This window comes from Phalacrocorax aristotelis, chromosome 5, assembly GCF_949628215.1.
Source record: "Phalacrocorax aristotelis chromosome 5, bGulAri2.1, whole genome shotgun sequence".
In the NCBI taxonomy this organism is placed as follows: Eukaryota; Metazoa; Chordata; class Aves; order Suliformes; family Phalacrocoracidae; genus Phalacrocorax; species Phalacrocorax aristotelis.
The window spans coordinates 60,866,582-60,881,761 of NC_134280.1; the positions used below are offsets into that span (position 1 = coordinate 60,866,582).

General features: G+C 43.4%; 1 protein-coding gene across 2 annotated transcripts in view; it reads left to right on the forward strand.

Annotated features, from left to right (window-relative positions):
• The first annotated feature begins 365 nt into the window (after positions 1-365).
• The window catches only part of FAR1 (fatty acyl-CoA reductase 1), a 39,214-nt gene continuing 24,399 nt past the window's right edge, over positions 366-15,180 (forward strand). The window contains exons 1-2 of one of the 2 annotated variants that reach the window (XM_075094880.1): positions 366-515; positions 11,097-11,291. In XM_075094880.1, coding sequence (XP_074950981.1) covers positions 11,103-11,291 — 189 coding nt within the window. In that variant the 5' untranslated portion in view covers positions 366-515; positions 11,097-11,102. The remainder of the gene's footprint in view (positions 516-11,096; positions 11,292-15,180) is intronic. The other variant, XM_075094881.1, reaches the window with a different exon arrangement.

Sequence of the window (15,180 nt, forward strand, 5' to 3'; positions counted from 1 at the left end):
TATGGCATGGCACAGCATGGTGGGCATGGCATGCTGTGGCACGGTATGGCATGGCATGGCGGCACGGTATGGCATGGCGCGGCACAGCATGGCATGGCACGGTATGGCATGGCATGGCACGGTATGGCATGGCACGGTGGCAGGGCACGTTATGCCACAGTATGGCACGGTGGCACGGCACGGCATGGCGGCGGTCCTCGGCGGGCTCACGGCCGTCCCCCCAAAACTGTCCCCTCCGCCCTCGAGACGCCCGCCCGCGCCCAACAGCCCCAGACGCCCTGCCCCGCCCCACCCCGCCCCGCCCCGCCCTGCCGCGGCGCTGGGTGGGGCTCCTGGAAACCGCCAACCCCAGGCGTCCTCGTCCCTCCGAGCGGCGGAGCGAGGAGCCAATAAGCGGGCGGGTACCGTGTGCGCAGTGGCCAACGGGAGCGGCCCTTTTAGGACCGCTGTCCGAGTACCTCAGAGCGGCGGGGCACGGCGCGGGTAGGGTCGGTGGGTGACGCCGCCCGGAGCAGGTACCGTCCACCCGAGCCGCGGCGGGAAGCCGTGTCCGGCCGGGGGCCGCGCCGCGCCGCTCCATCCTCCGCTGCGGTCCGTGAGGGGGGCGCGGGGGGAGTCTGCTGCCGTCGTGCGTTTCCGGGAGGCTGCCGGGGCGGGGGAGCTGCGAGGCGCGCCGGCGGCCAGGCCAGAGGCGCGTTGCGGGCGGAAGGGCTCCGTTGGCGTGATTGATGCTTAGCGAAGGGCCGGGGGGGAACCCCAAGCGCTTCCCCGGGTGGCTGTTCGGGCGGCGCAGGGCTGCGCTCCCGCCTGGGCGAGGCCAGGCTCCCCGGGCCCGCGGCGGCCGCTCCCCCCGCCGCTGGGCCGGCGGGGACCACCCATCTCCCCGCGCTCTGCCTCTGCGCCCGCTCGGCCCGCCCGCCGCTGGGGGGGCCTCCTGCGATCGGCGGCGCGCCGGCTCTTCCTCTCCCTCTCCCGCTGTGCTGCCACAGGAGTTCCCCTTTCTCAGAGCCCATGTCGCTTCGGCTGGTGCAAAAAACAGTCCTGCAGAAAAAGGCCACGAGTTTCTCTCCTGCTTAGGGGAATGTATGGGGCGGAGAACCGAAACGGCCCGTTTCTTCAAACAGGAGCCCCAGTTCAATGGGTCCAAGCCTCAGGAAATAGCAGATTGAGAGCTGTAACGGCCAGTGGCGTGTGCGGCAGCCCCTGGCTCTGGGAGAGGCTTAGAGTCCTTGTGGAGCAGGAGCCACGTGGGTCTACAGAAAGGCTTTCTTGAGTGAAGTTTAAAGTGTGGCTAATTGCAGAGATATACTGACTGATAGCAAACCTGTAATTGAAACCAGTTTGAATCCCATGGAAATAGAAACCTTTAATTTCATTTAACCTACTTCACAGCTTTACCAACTGAAGGCTTTTGATATTTTTATAACTGTTTCAATAATAATTAAACCAGAAGTGGAGCACGTTGGAGTTTTGCTCTCCTTGACATCCATCTGTACTGTAGCAGCCTAGAATTTCTTGACCCCCAACTTGCTCAATTCATGTACCACATCTGTGCTCCATAGCTGAGATACCACTATATGAGTGTGATGTATCACTAGCTGAGATGATGTATTAGGTATATATTTCTAGGATCACTACTCTACAGCTTTTCTACCCTATTTTTGTACCTGCCCTTCAAATATAGATAGTTTAAAAATCGGCCCTCTCCCCACCCAAAACGTTCCACAATGGATATGAAAGATTGACTTTGCAGGTTTGTTGGTTTTGACTTTTTTTCTCCTAGCTGCTGCAGAACTATAAAGTAATACGTGAATTTAGATCTGTAACGCCTTACTGCAAGTACTTAGTCCTTATTTACCTTATGCTGGACTGTAAGTCTAATGAAGCTTTACTAGAGACAATAATTCCAACGGTAAAAGCACAGTAGGGCAGTTGTTTTCCATTAAGTGTGACTGTCTAATGTAGAAGTATGTTTTGGACATAATAAATATGTTCCCTTCCTATAGTTAGAAAAAACCCCAATTTTTTGACATCTTAGTTGTCCTAAGCAGCTGATACTTGTCAGTAAAAAGTTAGCATTGAAGCAAAACTGTAACTTTTATAATAGCAAAGCATTTTTCTTGTTCGGAAACATACATGATATACTAGCCAGTTGTGAGCAGAGAGCATCGCTATGTCAGTTTTATAGTGCAACTTCTGATGGTATGCCATGATTCTGCTTAGGAGTCATCTTCGAAAGTTGGAGTAATAGATGTCTTGAAATACCTGTACTAACACTTCTTCTGCAAAGGGAGAATCAGTCCATCCATAGAACCTCTTAGCTCCTGAGAGGCCAAACTGAATCTCCTCCTGACTACTATAAAGCAAAGGGTCCTTTGTCATGTTCCTGATTCTGAGCTCTGGCTCTTGTAGGAGTTCCCAGTTCTTCGCAAGCACAGTGCTTCCAGTGCCCAGAAGGGATGTATAGCAAACTAGAGTGGTTATACAGCAATTTGTAAAGTTCAAGCAAGTGCTAGAAAACATACTAGCTGTTGAAGACACAGCTGTATTACTGCAGTGATTTTGGGTTTGGTTAGCTTCTCCAGCCAGAAATTGTGCATGTATGTGTGTTTTGTGTGCATGTTTGTTTTTTCTTTGTCATAAAATATTCAGTGTTTGAGGAGGGTCTGTGTTCAGGACAGTATGCCTGTTACTGGTCCACAGGAAGCAGAACTGCTGGGTAACTTAAAGCAAACAAACTTCTGAAAAGGAACCAATATCATCAAAACTTGTACTTGGTTAGTTTGGTACTTTGTCTGTAGGTGGAGGACTTACCTCATGTAATCCTTTAATGGCAGGGCACGGTTAGTACCTTCATGAACATCCATAGCGTTTCTCCCAGTTGCTAATTACAAGCCTTGCATCAATAGAGTCCTCCAGCTATGCTTTATTTAGCCTCAATACTTTTAAAGTTTGGGAGTTGCGAACAGTCACCATCTCTTTGAATAGACTAGGTATTCCTATTTGCATTTTTTCCTTCTGAATTTCTTCAACCCAGGGTTTATTGTGAGACCCTTCTTACAAAACTGTTCTTCTTTGCCTTTGTTCAGCTTTTTCCAAACTTCCTTAAAGAACGTGTGACTCTGTTGGAGTACCTTATTAGTTTCTTCCTTTGGGTGTGGTTAGAAAGACTGCTTAGTAGATCTTGCTAAGCTGCCACTTGGTGTTGGTACCTATATATTCACTACATCATACCAACCTTCCCATGTCATTGTTCAGCCTGATGTTTGTAAATGTATAGGGGGTTTTGTGCAAAAGACATAATTGATAGACCCAAGTAACAGATCCAGTTAATGTAAACAGGACTCAAGATGGGAGCCCTTAGCATCTAAGTGATCATTGTTAGCTACAGGAGTGGAGTAAACACCTCTGTCCTTCTGGGAAGAGAGGCTTCATGCATCCTGTTTAATTGGCCTTTACTTTTTTGTCCTGTTTGTAGGACAGGGAGGCAATCTGTTAGTAGAACTTGCTTTAACTATGTGTTTAAGATATTTTTAAAGATAAGAAAGTCGTGAAAGTTAACTTTTAATTTTTGACAGGGTTTTGTTCTACATGTATTGGAAAAAAAGGAAAGGTAAACTTGTGTGGTGTGTTTTTTTTTTTTTAAAGGTGGTGATTAGGCTTCAAATGCAAGTTGATAGAGCAGTTGTCAGATAAATGAGTTATTTTGAGGTTTCAGAAGGATTATTGGTAATTTCTGCAGAAACATAATGGGAGAGGAAATATTTTTATTGATTTGCATTGAAAAGCCATTGAATTGCACCATGCTACGGTGGTATGTTATTTGACTGCAGTTTTGCATGAAGAATTTTGAAATGTCTCACCTAAACATTAAGGAATTAAGTTCTTGGTTACAGTTATGGCATTTTAATGAAGAGTTCTAAAATATAACTCTTTTTACATCTGTTCAACAATCTGCTCATAAGCTGTGAGTATGCTTACTATAGGTGTCCTTTACTACGAAGGCACCAGAAGTCAGGATTTGGGTATTGGAGGATTTTCTTACAGAAGTACAGTTAGTGATTTAGTAGTAAACTTTCACATGTATCTGTCAAACAATCTGTTATGGGGTTTCCCCCCATGTAAGTCTTTCTTAAACTACCTGAAACTCATCAGTTGAGAGGAGCTGAGAAGATCAGCAAGGTTGAGCGTTTTGGATTTTTTTCAATTGTAAAAGGTATGGGAAAGTATGGAAGGAGTCTGGAAATGTTGACTCCTAAGATTTTCAATTGATTGGATAACATCTTCTGTAAAATGTAGCTCAAGCCTTCGAATTCCCTCATAATATGTATAACTTAAAACAAGGGAGGAATAAGAGTTAGGTTTTTTGTTCTTAATTAAGTATTCTGATTTTAAATGCTATGTCAGTAAATCTAATCATACGTGCCAAGGCATTTCTAGTAAAAGGGAAACTGTGGGCCCGTTGATGAATGAGGTGGGTGCCCTGGTGATGCAGGATGCAGAGAAGGCAGAGTTACTAATGCGTTCTTTGCCTCGGTCTTTACTGCTAAGGCTGGCCCTCAGCATCTTAGCCCCCAGAAGAGAGAAATTCTGGAGAAAGGAAGACTTCTCTTTGGTTGAGGAGAATTGGGTCAGAGATCACCTGGGCAAACTGGATCCTCTACAAATTCATGGGCGCTGATGGGATGTTCCCACAAGTGCTGAGGGAGCTGGCAGGTGTTCTTGCCAAGCCACTCTCCTTTGAAAGGTCATAGAGGACAGGAGAGGAGCCGAAGGACTGGAGGAAAGCAAATATCGCTCCAGTCTTCAAAAAGGGTAAGAAGGAGGACTTGGGAAACCATAGGCCAGTCAACCTCACCTCCATCCCTGGAAAGGTGATGGAGCAGTTCATCCTGGAGGTCATCTCCAGGCATGTGGAGGAAAAGAAGGTTACCAGAAATAGTCAACGTGGATTCACTAAGGGAAGATCATGCTTGACCAACCTGATAGCCTTCTATGATGGTGTGACTGGCTGGGTCAACGAAGGGAGAGCAGTGGATGTTGTTTACCTCAACTTCAGCAAGGCTTTTGACACTGTCTCCCATAACATCCTCATAGACGAGCTTAGGAAATGTGGGTTAGGCAAGTGGACAGTGAGGTGGATTGAGAACTAGCTGAATGGTAGAGCTCAGAGGGTCATGGTCAATGGGGTAGAGTCTGGTTGGAGGCCTGTAACTAGTGGTGTTCCCTGGTGGGCTGTGCTGGGTTCAGTCCTGGTCAATATATTCATCAACGACCTGGATGAAGGGACAGAGTGCACCCTTACAAGTTTGCTGATGATAAAAAAAAATGGGAGGAGTGGCTGATACACCAGAAGGCTGTGCTGCCATCCAATGAGACCTGGACAGGCTGGAGCGCTGGGCCAAGGCGAACCTCATGGAATTGAACAAGAGCAAGTGCAAGGTCCTGCACCTGGGGAGGAACAACCCTGTGCACCAGTACAGGTTGGGGGCTGACCTGCTGCAAAGCAGCTCTGCTGAGAAGGACCTTGGAGTGCTGGCAGGCAGCAGGTTGACCATGAACCAGTACTGTACCCTTGTGGCCAAGGCAGCCAATGGTATCCTGGGGTCCATTAAAAGGAGTGTGGCCAGCAGGTCTCCTCTACTCTGCCCTAGTGAGGCTACATCTAGAGTACTGCATTTAGTTCTGGGCTCCCCAGTTCAAGAAAGACAGGGTACTACTGCAGAGAGTCCAGCGGAGAGCTATGAAGATGGACTGAGAGACCTGGGTTTCTTCAGCCTGAAGAAGAGAAGACTGAGGGGGATCTCATCAATGCTTACAAATATCTGAAGGGTGGGTGTCAAGAGGATGGGGCCAGATTCTCTTCAGTGGTGCCCAGCGACAGGCCAAGGGGCAATGGGCGCAAGTTGGAACACAGGAAGTTCCACTTAAAAGTGAGAAGAAACTTCTTTCCTGTGAGGGTGACAGAGCAGGGGCACAGGCTGCTCAGGGAGGTTGTGAGGCCCTTCCCTGGCGACAATCAAAATCCTCTTGGATGCAGTCCTGTGCACACTGCTCAAGCAGGGGGCTTGAACAAGATGATCTCCAGAGGTCCCTTCCAATCCCTACCATTCTGGGATTCTGTGAAAAGACTAGCTCAGAAGGCTTATCTTGTCCTTGTGATGTTTTGAACAGAATATAATAAGAGGTACAGTTTTTGGGTAGTTCTTTGTCCTGTCAGAACAATATGAGGAATATGAGTCTGGGTTTGAATTACCTAGGTTTGTCTCTTACCTGTGAAACTAGTCAAACTGATGAGCCATTTGAATGTTTGTTCCCCCCCTGCTCCCTTCCCTCTACTTGGTTTTTAGCTTTCCAAAATACTTTGGTGAAACATAAACCTCCCCCCACCTCCCCTCCCAGCAAAATGACAGTATCACAGTAACAACTGGAGCAATAACCCTACTGCTGCTGCTAGGACTTTTCTTAGTGATAACCTGGGCTGGATATCAGCATACTTGCATGAAGGCTGAAGTGATGCCTTTGGCTTATTTTCTTAATGCAATGAATAAGAATTGAGTGATCTTGTAGCCTCAGCATTTTGTGTAGTAGTCTACTGAGTGTTACTCTGTTCATTATGTCGTAGGTAGGTTCTTCAGATACGGCTTGTTCTCCTTTCAAGGTTATGTCATGATGTATGCAAAGTAAGAGCAATGATTTGTGCTACTAACTTGATAAACAGTGAGGCTTTATTTTGTATCCTTCTGTAACCAAAAGCACAAGTGAGATTTCTCATTAACTTAGATAAAATGATCTGGAACTAAGATTCAAGATCCGCTGAACAGAATCAATCTGCTTCGTGCTTTCCTAAGACTTGTTGGAAAGATCTCTGGATACAAATATTAGACACGTTTCCACATGAACTGGAGATGGAGTATAGTAAATGTTCTTACATGTTATGTGATTTACTATAATAACTTGATTTCTGGACTCATCTATGCCTCCTGTGCAACTTAGAGAAATAAGCTTAATTATACCATAAGAGATTTTTTTCCTTCAACATGCACTTGAAGCCTAAGCTCAAACAGTAAACAATTCAGGGAAAAAAAATCAACTTATAACCAAATTATAAAGGGATGGTAAAGGAGGAGAATTGCTTTTTAAAAGCAAGTCTACTTTGTTTGTGGACATAAGGCTATACACCTAGTTATGTGAACTTTGACCTAACTATATTAGTTACTCTAACTGGTATTGTGTTTCAATGGAGAAATTATTTCAAGTAGATAAGTCTGGTCATTGGTAGTAGGTTAGTCTCTTTGAACATATTCAAGATTGAAGAATATAACTAGTTTGAAAAGTCTGTTTTTCAGAAATTTTCCAATATACTGGGTGTCACCCACAGGTTTACCAGATTCCATATACAGCTTTGGGTCTTTTGGTAACATTTTTACTGCAGGTATAATCTTTTAGGTTTATTTAGTTTTGTTGTTTCACTTGTTTGTAGAGATTGTCAATAAAGGCATGTTTGGTATACATGGAAGAACTTACTATTACTCTGAATCCACCCCAGTTACTTCTCTGGAAAGTGCGTAGTGAGAGAATTACCATCTGGCATACTACCAGGCATGAGGCAAAGACTGGCTAGCTAATATTAAATTAGTGGACCCATGTTGATAGCTCTTAAACTTAGTTGTTATAATCAGCTTCTGAACCTAGCAATGTGTTTTCAACTCCTGGAGATGTGTTAAATTCTCTTGGCAGGTTTATCCTGCAAGGGACTGGCTTACAGCTAACAAAGAAAATGACCTTGCAGAGAGTAGATAAGAATGTTGATGAAGTCTGAAACATGGATAAGCTTGTCTTTCTGCTAGCTGTGGGAAGGATCCCAAATCTTCCACATAATTGTCAAGTTTGGAATAGGTATGCTTTGAGGTTACCTTACCCCAGAAGCAGTTTACAACAGGAAATACTCTGTTCCATCACTTTAGTCTCTACTCATCTTTTAAAATGGTATCTTTCACAGATAAGGTTTCTCAATGGATATAACCTTGGACTGTGAAGACAAACAAACTATCATCCTTTGGTGATATGCTGGATAAGTATTGCCCAAATAGGGCAGATCACTGGCCCTTGTGGTTGTTGAAAATGTGGACATTCTGCTGATAGCATACATTGATTTTACTTTTGTGGAAACAAAGCACCAAATGAGACGAGACATGATATCATGATATGACCCAGGCTTGTCTTTCTGGCAGTAACCTTGTTTAGATGAGTTAAATATTACTTCCTGTGTTGCCTGAATCTCTCCAGTTCTTAGTTTTTTGTTTTGTGGGGGTGTTTTGCTTTGTTTTTTCTTTTTTTTTTTTTGCTTGCTGTAGTCTCTTTGCAGTGTGGCAATTGAAGCTCAATGAGAGGGATTTCTGTAATGATTTTTGTCTGTATGGATGCATGTGTGTGTGGTGCTTAAAAAATGGTGCATTCAGATTTGATGCCTAGATGGACTTCATCTCCTGAATATACATCAATAAAATGTTTCTTCCACCTTACTTTTAGGCCTTTTTTCTGTTGCTCTGCTGCTAGCACTGGGTTCAAGCTGTTGGAGGGAAAGGGGAAAGTTAGTTTGTCAGTCTATTTTTGCAGAACTTTGTGGCTTGTTGCTGATGCTTGAGAAGTTGGGAAATACATGTTTTCTATTTCCTGTGGGTGATAATCTCAATGCGATTGAATTTGAATGGACTGTGTTGTTGACCTAATGTTTGTCAGTGATAAACTAGAAAACAGACCACTTAATATCTAACAAGGATGTATGTGCACACTCTTTCTAGTTGCTGGATTTAGCATTTAAACATTCAGCGAACTGCAGCAGGCTTTCCTGGCACTTGGAAAGCAGATCTTTAAGCATCTTGATCTGTGTTCGGACAAATCCAAGAACTGATCTTTTTCCTGTTAAAAACAGAATTGTCCTTGTTTTGAGAGCCAGAGACCTCTGTTTGAAGCAATGAGTTAAATATTGCTGCAGTAGCTCTGAAGGCAAACAGAGCTGCCATTGTTTGTTCCATAATAGCACTTGCTCAGCCTTGGACACTAGAATTTTTTACAAGATGGGGAATGTTGGCTAGGGTCTTAGAGTGTGGGATTTCTTTACTGAAGTGCTTAGGAGGTCTGGATTTATCAAAGGACTAGCATCCTTCAAATAAGCAGCATCTTCAAAGTTTCACCATCGGTTTAGTCCTGAACCTGTGAATTCAGAAGTATCCTAGCATTGGTTTCTTTGTAGCAGCTTAACAGAAGCTTCCTCTACCAAAGGCTGTTCATCTCTTAAGGTTATCTGGTAATTTTGATTCTTGCTTTAGAGAACTCTTATTAATCCTTTCAACTGTCAGACTTTTTTCCTTGACTGTTATTACTTACTAGCTCAAAGTAGCTACGATACAGGGATTCAGATATTCCAAAGTGTGCATTAGACAATTTTGAGTTTGATAGGAGTTTTCTGCCTGCATGTTTGAAAAGTTAGCTGTTCACCAGTTGTCCAATGACTTGTAACTATTAACCAGCAATACATATTTTAACAGTTCAGCTATTGCAAACGTGCAAGAAGTTGCACTAGATAAAATGATTCCTGACACTTAAATATGAACCTTAATATGCAAAATTTTATTTTGCTGTGTTGTCTTGTGTGGCAGGTATCTCTTTCTGGACCTACTCCAGCCTGTTAGAGGTCAAACTAAACTTCCACTGGAAATTACATCTATTTCTTAACTTTTGTTTTAAAACCCACAATTATGATATAGTTCTTCAGTAATTTGCTGCCACAAATAACTGTAAAAGGTAACAGAGGTAATGTATTATACCTGTGAGATAAGTCCCTTTTGAACTTGAAATTAAGAGTTGCCAGCAATGCTATGCTAACTGGCATGTGGAGATGCCTTCTCAGAAAAGGCAGGTGGAGAATAGGAACAATCTTTCCCTTTCCTGTAGTTAAGAACTTTTCTTTCTAGTACGGCAAAACATAGGCTGCTTATTTCGGGCTTTCTTTGCACACACCTAGATTCCATACATGTTTTTTAACCTTAACTCAGATTTGATGCTTCTAGGCGGTTCCTTCACAATCCCAGTGAGCAAGCTGTCTAGGGATTACGGTAAAGATGTTGGTAGAGTGGACTTAACAGAATGGCTTGAAGCTAGCCAGAGGCACAGGCTGAGTTCTAAAAATAAAAGGTCATGGTCCAAAGACCACATCAGTATTAAAAAGTAGCAGTGTATTTGTCCTGAGTAAGTCTTTCAGTTTCCAGCATCTAGAATTAGACATAATCTCCAAGTGGTTGATTAAGGGAGGGGAAGAAATAATAATTCTCATAGTTAACTTCCTAACTGAGGCAAAACCTACAAGACTTCTGAGCTTTGTGCCAGATTTGAGTAACAATCCCTTGCCCTTTGTTTCATTAGGAGGTGTATTTGTGGCTAACTTGAATCTGCAGTTTGAGAATTCTAATCGCTTATTTAGGGGAAAAAATACTTATTGATGAAAACGTTAGAAACCTGTATCATTGTGAAACTGTATAGTTTGTTGTAATCGCTGTAGAACCAGCAGGTATCATACCAAGAACCTAGCTACACCTTCTCTCTGGCCTAGCAATGTTTGTAAGAGCAGGGGACTTGACTGACACAGGCAAAATACTGGGGCCAGTTCCTGGCAGATGCCTGGCTCCCTGTCTTCTGTCAGTGTATCTGAAGTATCTACTTGTAATTACATTTTAATGACATGACCTTTAATTTACATGGAACAGCACTTAGAGTGGTGAAGGACCATGCATATATAGAGAAAAATAGACTGAATTTGAGCTATTTTCTTACTGGGTGGGTGACTTAATTCCTTAAAACTCTTAATGGGGCAGTGTACAAGAAGGTCTGGGATGACTATAGTGACCCTGTGGGACTCTTGGAATGTGGTGGGGAAAAAAACATTTTTAAGTACTGGTTATAAGTTTAAGAAAAAAGGCTGTTAAGCATTTCTTTCAGGTATGAGATTGAACATTTGCATCTGTGCTGTTTGTTTATATCTTCTGCAAATCCGAACTCAGTTCTTTAATATACTATTGTCTTTAACTTTTCTTAAGGTCATAATGGTTTCCATCCCTGAATACTATGAAGGAAAGAATGTCCTCCTGACAGGAGCTACAGGCTTCCTGGGAAAAGTGCTTCTGGAAAAGCTGCTCAGATCTTGTCCTAAAGTGAAAGCAGTGTATGTGTTGGTAAGACACAAAGCAGGGCAGACACCTGAAGCACGAGTAGAAGAAATTACCAACTGTAAGGTATGTGTCATATGCTCATAAAGTATATTTTTGTCCTTCACAATGTTCCCATTTCATTTTGAGACCAACTTTGGTTTGTCTAAAACGAAATATTGTTAAATGTTTTTATTCTAACAGAAATGTAGGATCCAAGACCTGGCAGTGCTCCTATGGCTGGTTTTCAAGCTGTTAGTTTCTAGCAAAGCTGGTAGTAGAAAATCATCCTGTGTTTAATTCAGGAGGATGTTCAGCTGCAATGTGGAATTGAGCAGTAAAACACCTGCGTTAAAACTTGAGAATGTATGATCAAGTGCAATAGGTGGTGTGGACTAGGAATTCTATGATGGGATTGAGTCCCTTTAGATCTCAAGCAAGTCACTTTTTCTCCTTGTGCCTTATTTTCTTTTCTGTAAGATGAGGCTTAGTACTTCCTCTTTCTTGAATGCACTACTGGATCTATCAGTAAGCGAGAATAAGTGATCTAACAGGTTGTTTAAATAGCTTATGTTTGTAAACAGAAATGTTTGTTTTAATAAATTCTATTATGGATTTCTGTTAGTCATACAGATTACTATAAACCCGTGACAACAAGGGAAAGGCAACGAAATTGTGTGCTGTGGAAGTATCAAAGTGGTCAAAAGACTTTCTGCGCATGCTGTGTGGGATACTTTCCTCCTGGAAAGACTCATTACCTTCCTATTCTGGTGAGCTAGGCTGGGCGTTCTTGCTACATGCAGAACCACCCAGCAGTGTTGCCCATCTCTCTGATACAGAGTATCCCATTTATGGTGAGACGGATGAACCGGAAGGGGAGCGACTTAAGAGTATGAATTTTGCTAAAGCAGAGTTTATTTCTGTTCAGATCCTTTCTCTTATGGGACATGGGAGTTGGTAGTTTAATTTTTCAAGCTTAGAAACTATGTTGAGATGCAATGTAGTCTCTACAAAGCATGTGCTTAGAAGGTGCTTAAAAGGAATCAGTAAGACATTATGAATGCATTTAGGCTAGGAGGGGTAAGTCGTTTAAAGTAAGGCAATTAATTTCTCTGGCTCTGACTAGTTAAGATTACAGCAGATATGAGGATGGATATGTCCTTTGTAAATTATTTTCTGTAGCCATGTCAAAACTCTAGCTCTTTACTCAAAAGCATTTGCTTGCAGTCCTGTGCAATGTCATAGAATGCAGCAGAATGAGTTACAGTGGGGTTCTAACTTAAAATCGGGTCACAGATTCTCTCTACATAAACCCTCAGTTTGACACTCCCTGAAACAAGGAAAAGATCTCCAGACTAAGCTCTGAGAAAGGAAAAGTTTCTCAATCCGTTTTTTGTATACACTATTACCCAAATGAAAAGCAGGGAATATTTGGGCAGGGGAGGAGAGTAGCAGTAGTGTAGGCTGACTTAAGCTTCAGTATAGCTTTTGGGAAACTCATGTACTGTAAAAGGCTTTTAAATTTAAATCCAAGTCTTCTGCTTATAGTTTCTCAGCAGGAGCTGGTATAATCTGATGTGTTTTATGAATCTCAGTGAACGCTTGTTATTGGACAACAGAAGTCCTGGTAAGCAGGACTATTGCTTGAGGTAGTTCTGCATCTTAGTCCCTGAGTGAGAGCATAAAGAGATGGGGTTGCACATCTGTGGAGGGATGTGGATAGGGTCAGATCTATTCTGTCTTCATCCATGGTGAGACAAATTAGACTGAAAGTGTATTGGTTAACTGCCATTAATATAATAAAGATTCCTTCAAAAGACTATCAAAGCTTTTAATAAGGTATGCTGTCTTAAGTTGTCCAGTTGTAAGGGCCCTGCCAGTAATTTTTCAGTTTGGATGGGCTCATTAAGTGTTCTACAGATGCTTGGACACTCCATTTCTTGGAGAGTTTAAAATCTAAATGGGTGGATGTACTAATTAAAATAAATTGGCTTCACTAAAGGCGGATCATGCTTGACAAACCTGGTGGCCTTCTACGACAAAGTGACTTGCCTGGTTGACATGGGGCGGGTGGTGGACATTGTCTACCTGGACTTCTCCAAGGCCTTTGATATGGTCCCCCAGAGTCTCCTCCTGGAGGAATTAATGTGTTACAGCCTAGACAAGTGGTCTGTGCAGTAGGTGGGGAACTGGCTGACAGGCCACACCCAAAGGGTGGTGATAAATAGCTCCTTTTCCAAGTGGCAACCTCTCACAAGCGGGGTCCCCCAGGGGTCAATATTGGGCCCAATGTTATTCAATATCTTCATAAGTGATCTGGATAATGGCATCAAGTGTAGCCTGATGAAGTTTGCTGATGACACCAAGTTGAGTGGGGAAGTAGACACTCCAGAAGGGAGAGCTGCTCTGCAGGGAAATCTGGATAGGCTGGAAGAGTGGGCCAGCAAGAACCTTATGAAGTTCAACAAGGAAAAGTGTAAGATCATGCACCTGGGAAAATATAATCCAGGAGTGCAGCACAGACTGGGATCCACCTGGCTGGAGAGCCACTATGTGGAAAGGGACCTGGGGGTCCTGGTGGACAGAAAGCTCAACAAGAGCGAACAGTGTGCTGCTGCGGCCAAGAAGGCCAACAGGGTGCTGGGTTGCATCAAAAAGGGCATTGCCAGCAGAGATAAAGAAGTCATTATCCCGCTCTACTCAGCGCTTGTCAGGCCACACCTGGAGTACTGTGTACAGTTCTGGTCCCCGCTATACAAAAAGGATGTGCACAGGCTGGAAGGGGTCCAGAGAAGGGCCACCAAGATGATCAAAGGCCTGGGAAGCTGCCATATAAGGATAGTCTGGGAGAACTGGGTTTGTTCAGCCTTGAGAAAAGGAGGCTTAGAGGGGATCTCATCACCGTGTACCAGTACTTAAGGAGTAGTACTTAATGGATGATGGAGACTCCCCTTTTACAAGGAGTCTCATGGAGAGGACAAGGGGGAATGGACACAAGTTGCTCTTGGGGAGATTGCGATTGGACAAAAGAGGGAAATCTTTCACACTGAGGACAGTCAACCATTGGAATGATCTCCCCAGGGAAGCGGTTGACTCAGCCATGTTGGACACCTTCAAGATTCACCTGGACAGGGTGCTGGGCCATCTTGTCTAGGCTGTGCTCTTCCTAGAAAGGTTGGACTAGATGATCCCTGAGGTCCCTTCCAATCTCAGATTCTGTGATTCTGTGAATTCCTCTGTTAATTTGCCATATGTATTGCATGTGCTGTAGGTGTTTGTTCTTGCTCCTCTTTGTACTGCTGTCCGTGCTAGTATGAAGTATGTAGCAATAATGTGGGGTTATGGATGTGAAAAGGGGCAGGAAACTACGGTATTAAACTGGTTCTTTAAGTGCTTATCCATGGAACTGCATTTCTGTTATAATGCATATCACACATTAATATGGTTAAATGGTAGTTGCTTCAGTTCCCTGGAGACCAGCACCATCATTACAACTAAAAACATAGCAGGTTTGTTTTCAAAATGACAGAAGGCTTCCTACCCTGAGGTATGCACTGTTTGCTGCACCATGTGAACTAAGAACTGCAGAGGCTTTAAATGCGTCTTGGCAGTGTTGTCCTTTAAGGTGAAGCTTCATGCTTGGGAAAAGAAGACCTCTATCACTGGAGATGTCCTGTATCCTCACTATAGCATTACCACTAATGTTTTAGGTGGCCACACAGTGAGCTGCATTAGCTCATAGTGGAGCTGAAAATATTTCTACAAAAGCCCCCTATTTTTTCAGCTGGACCAGCAAGCTCATATGCTCATACAGCCATCAGACTATGTGCTATTAGTAGTGTAGGGAGAAGCAACACGGAAATGAGGAAGTCTTTTTGCTTTAAGAGTCGTGAAATTGTACCTTTAGGTGACTTAATTTATAGTTGAAAATTAATTGACTTTCCTTCATTCTGTAAGGAAATGTGCTTTAACTATT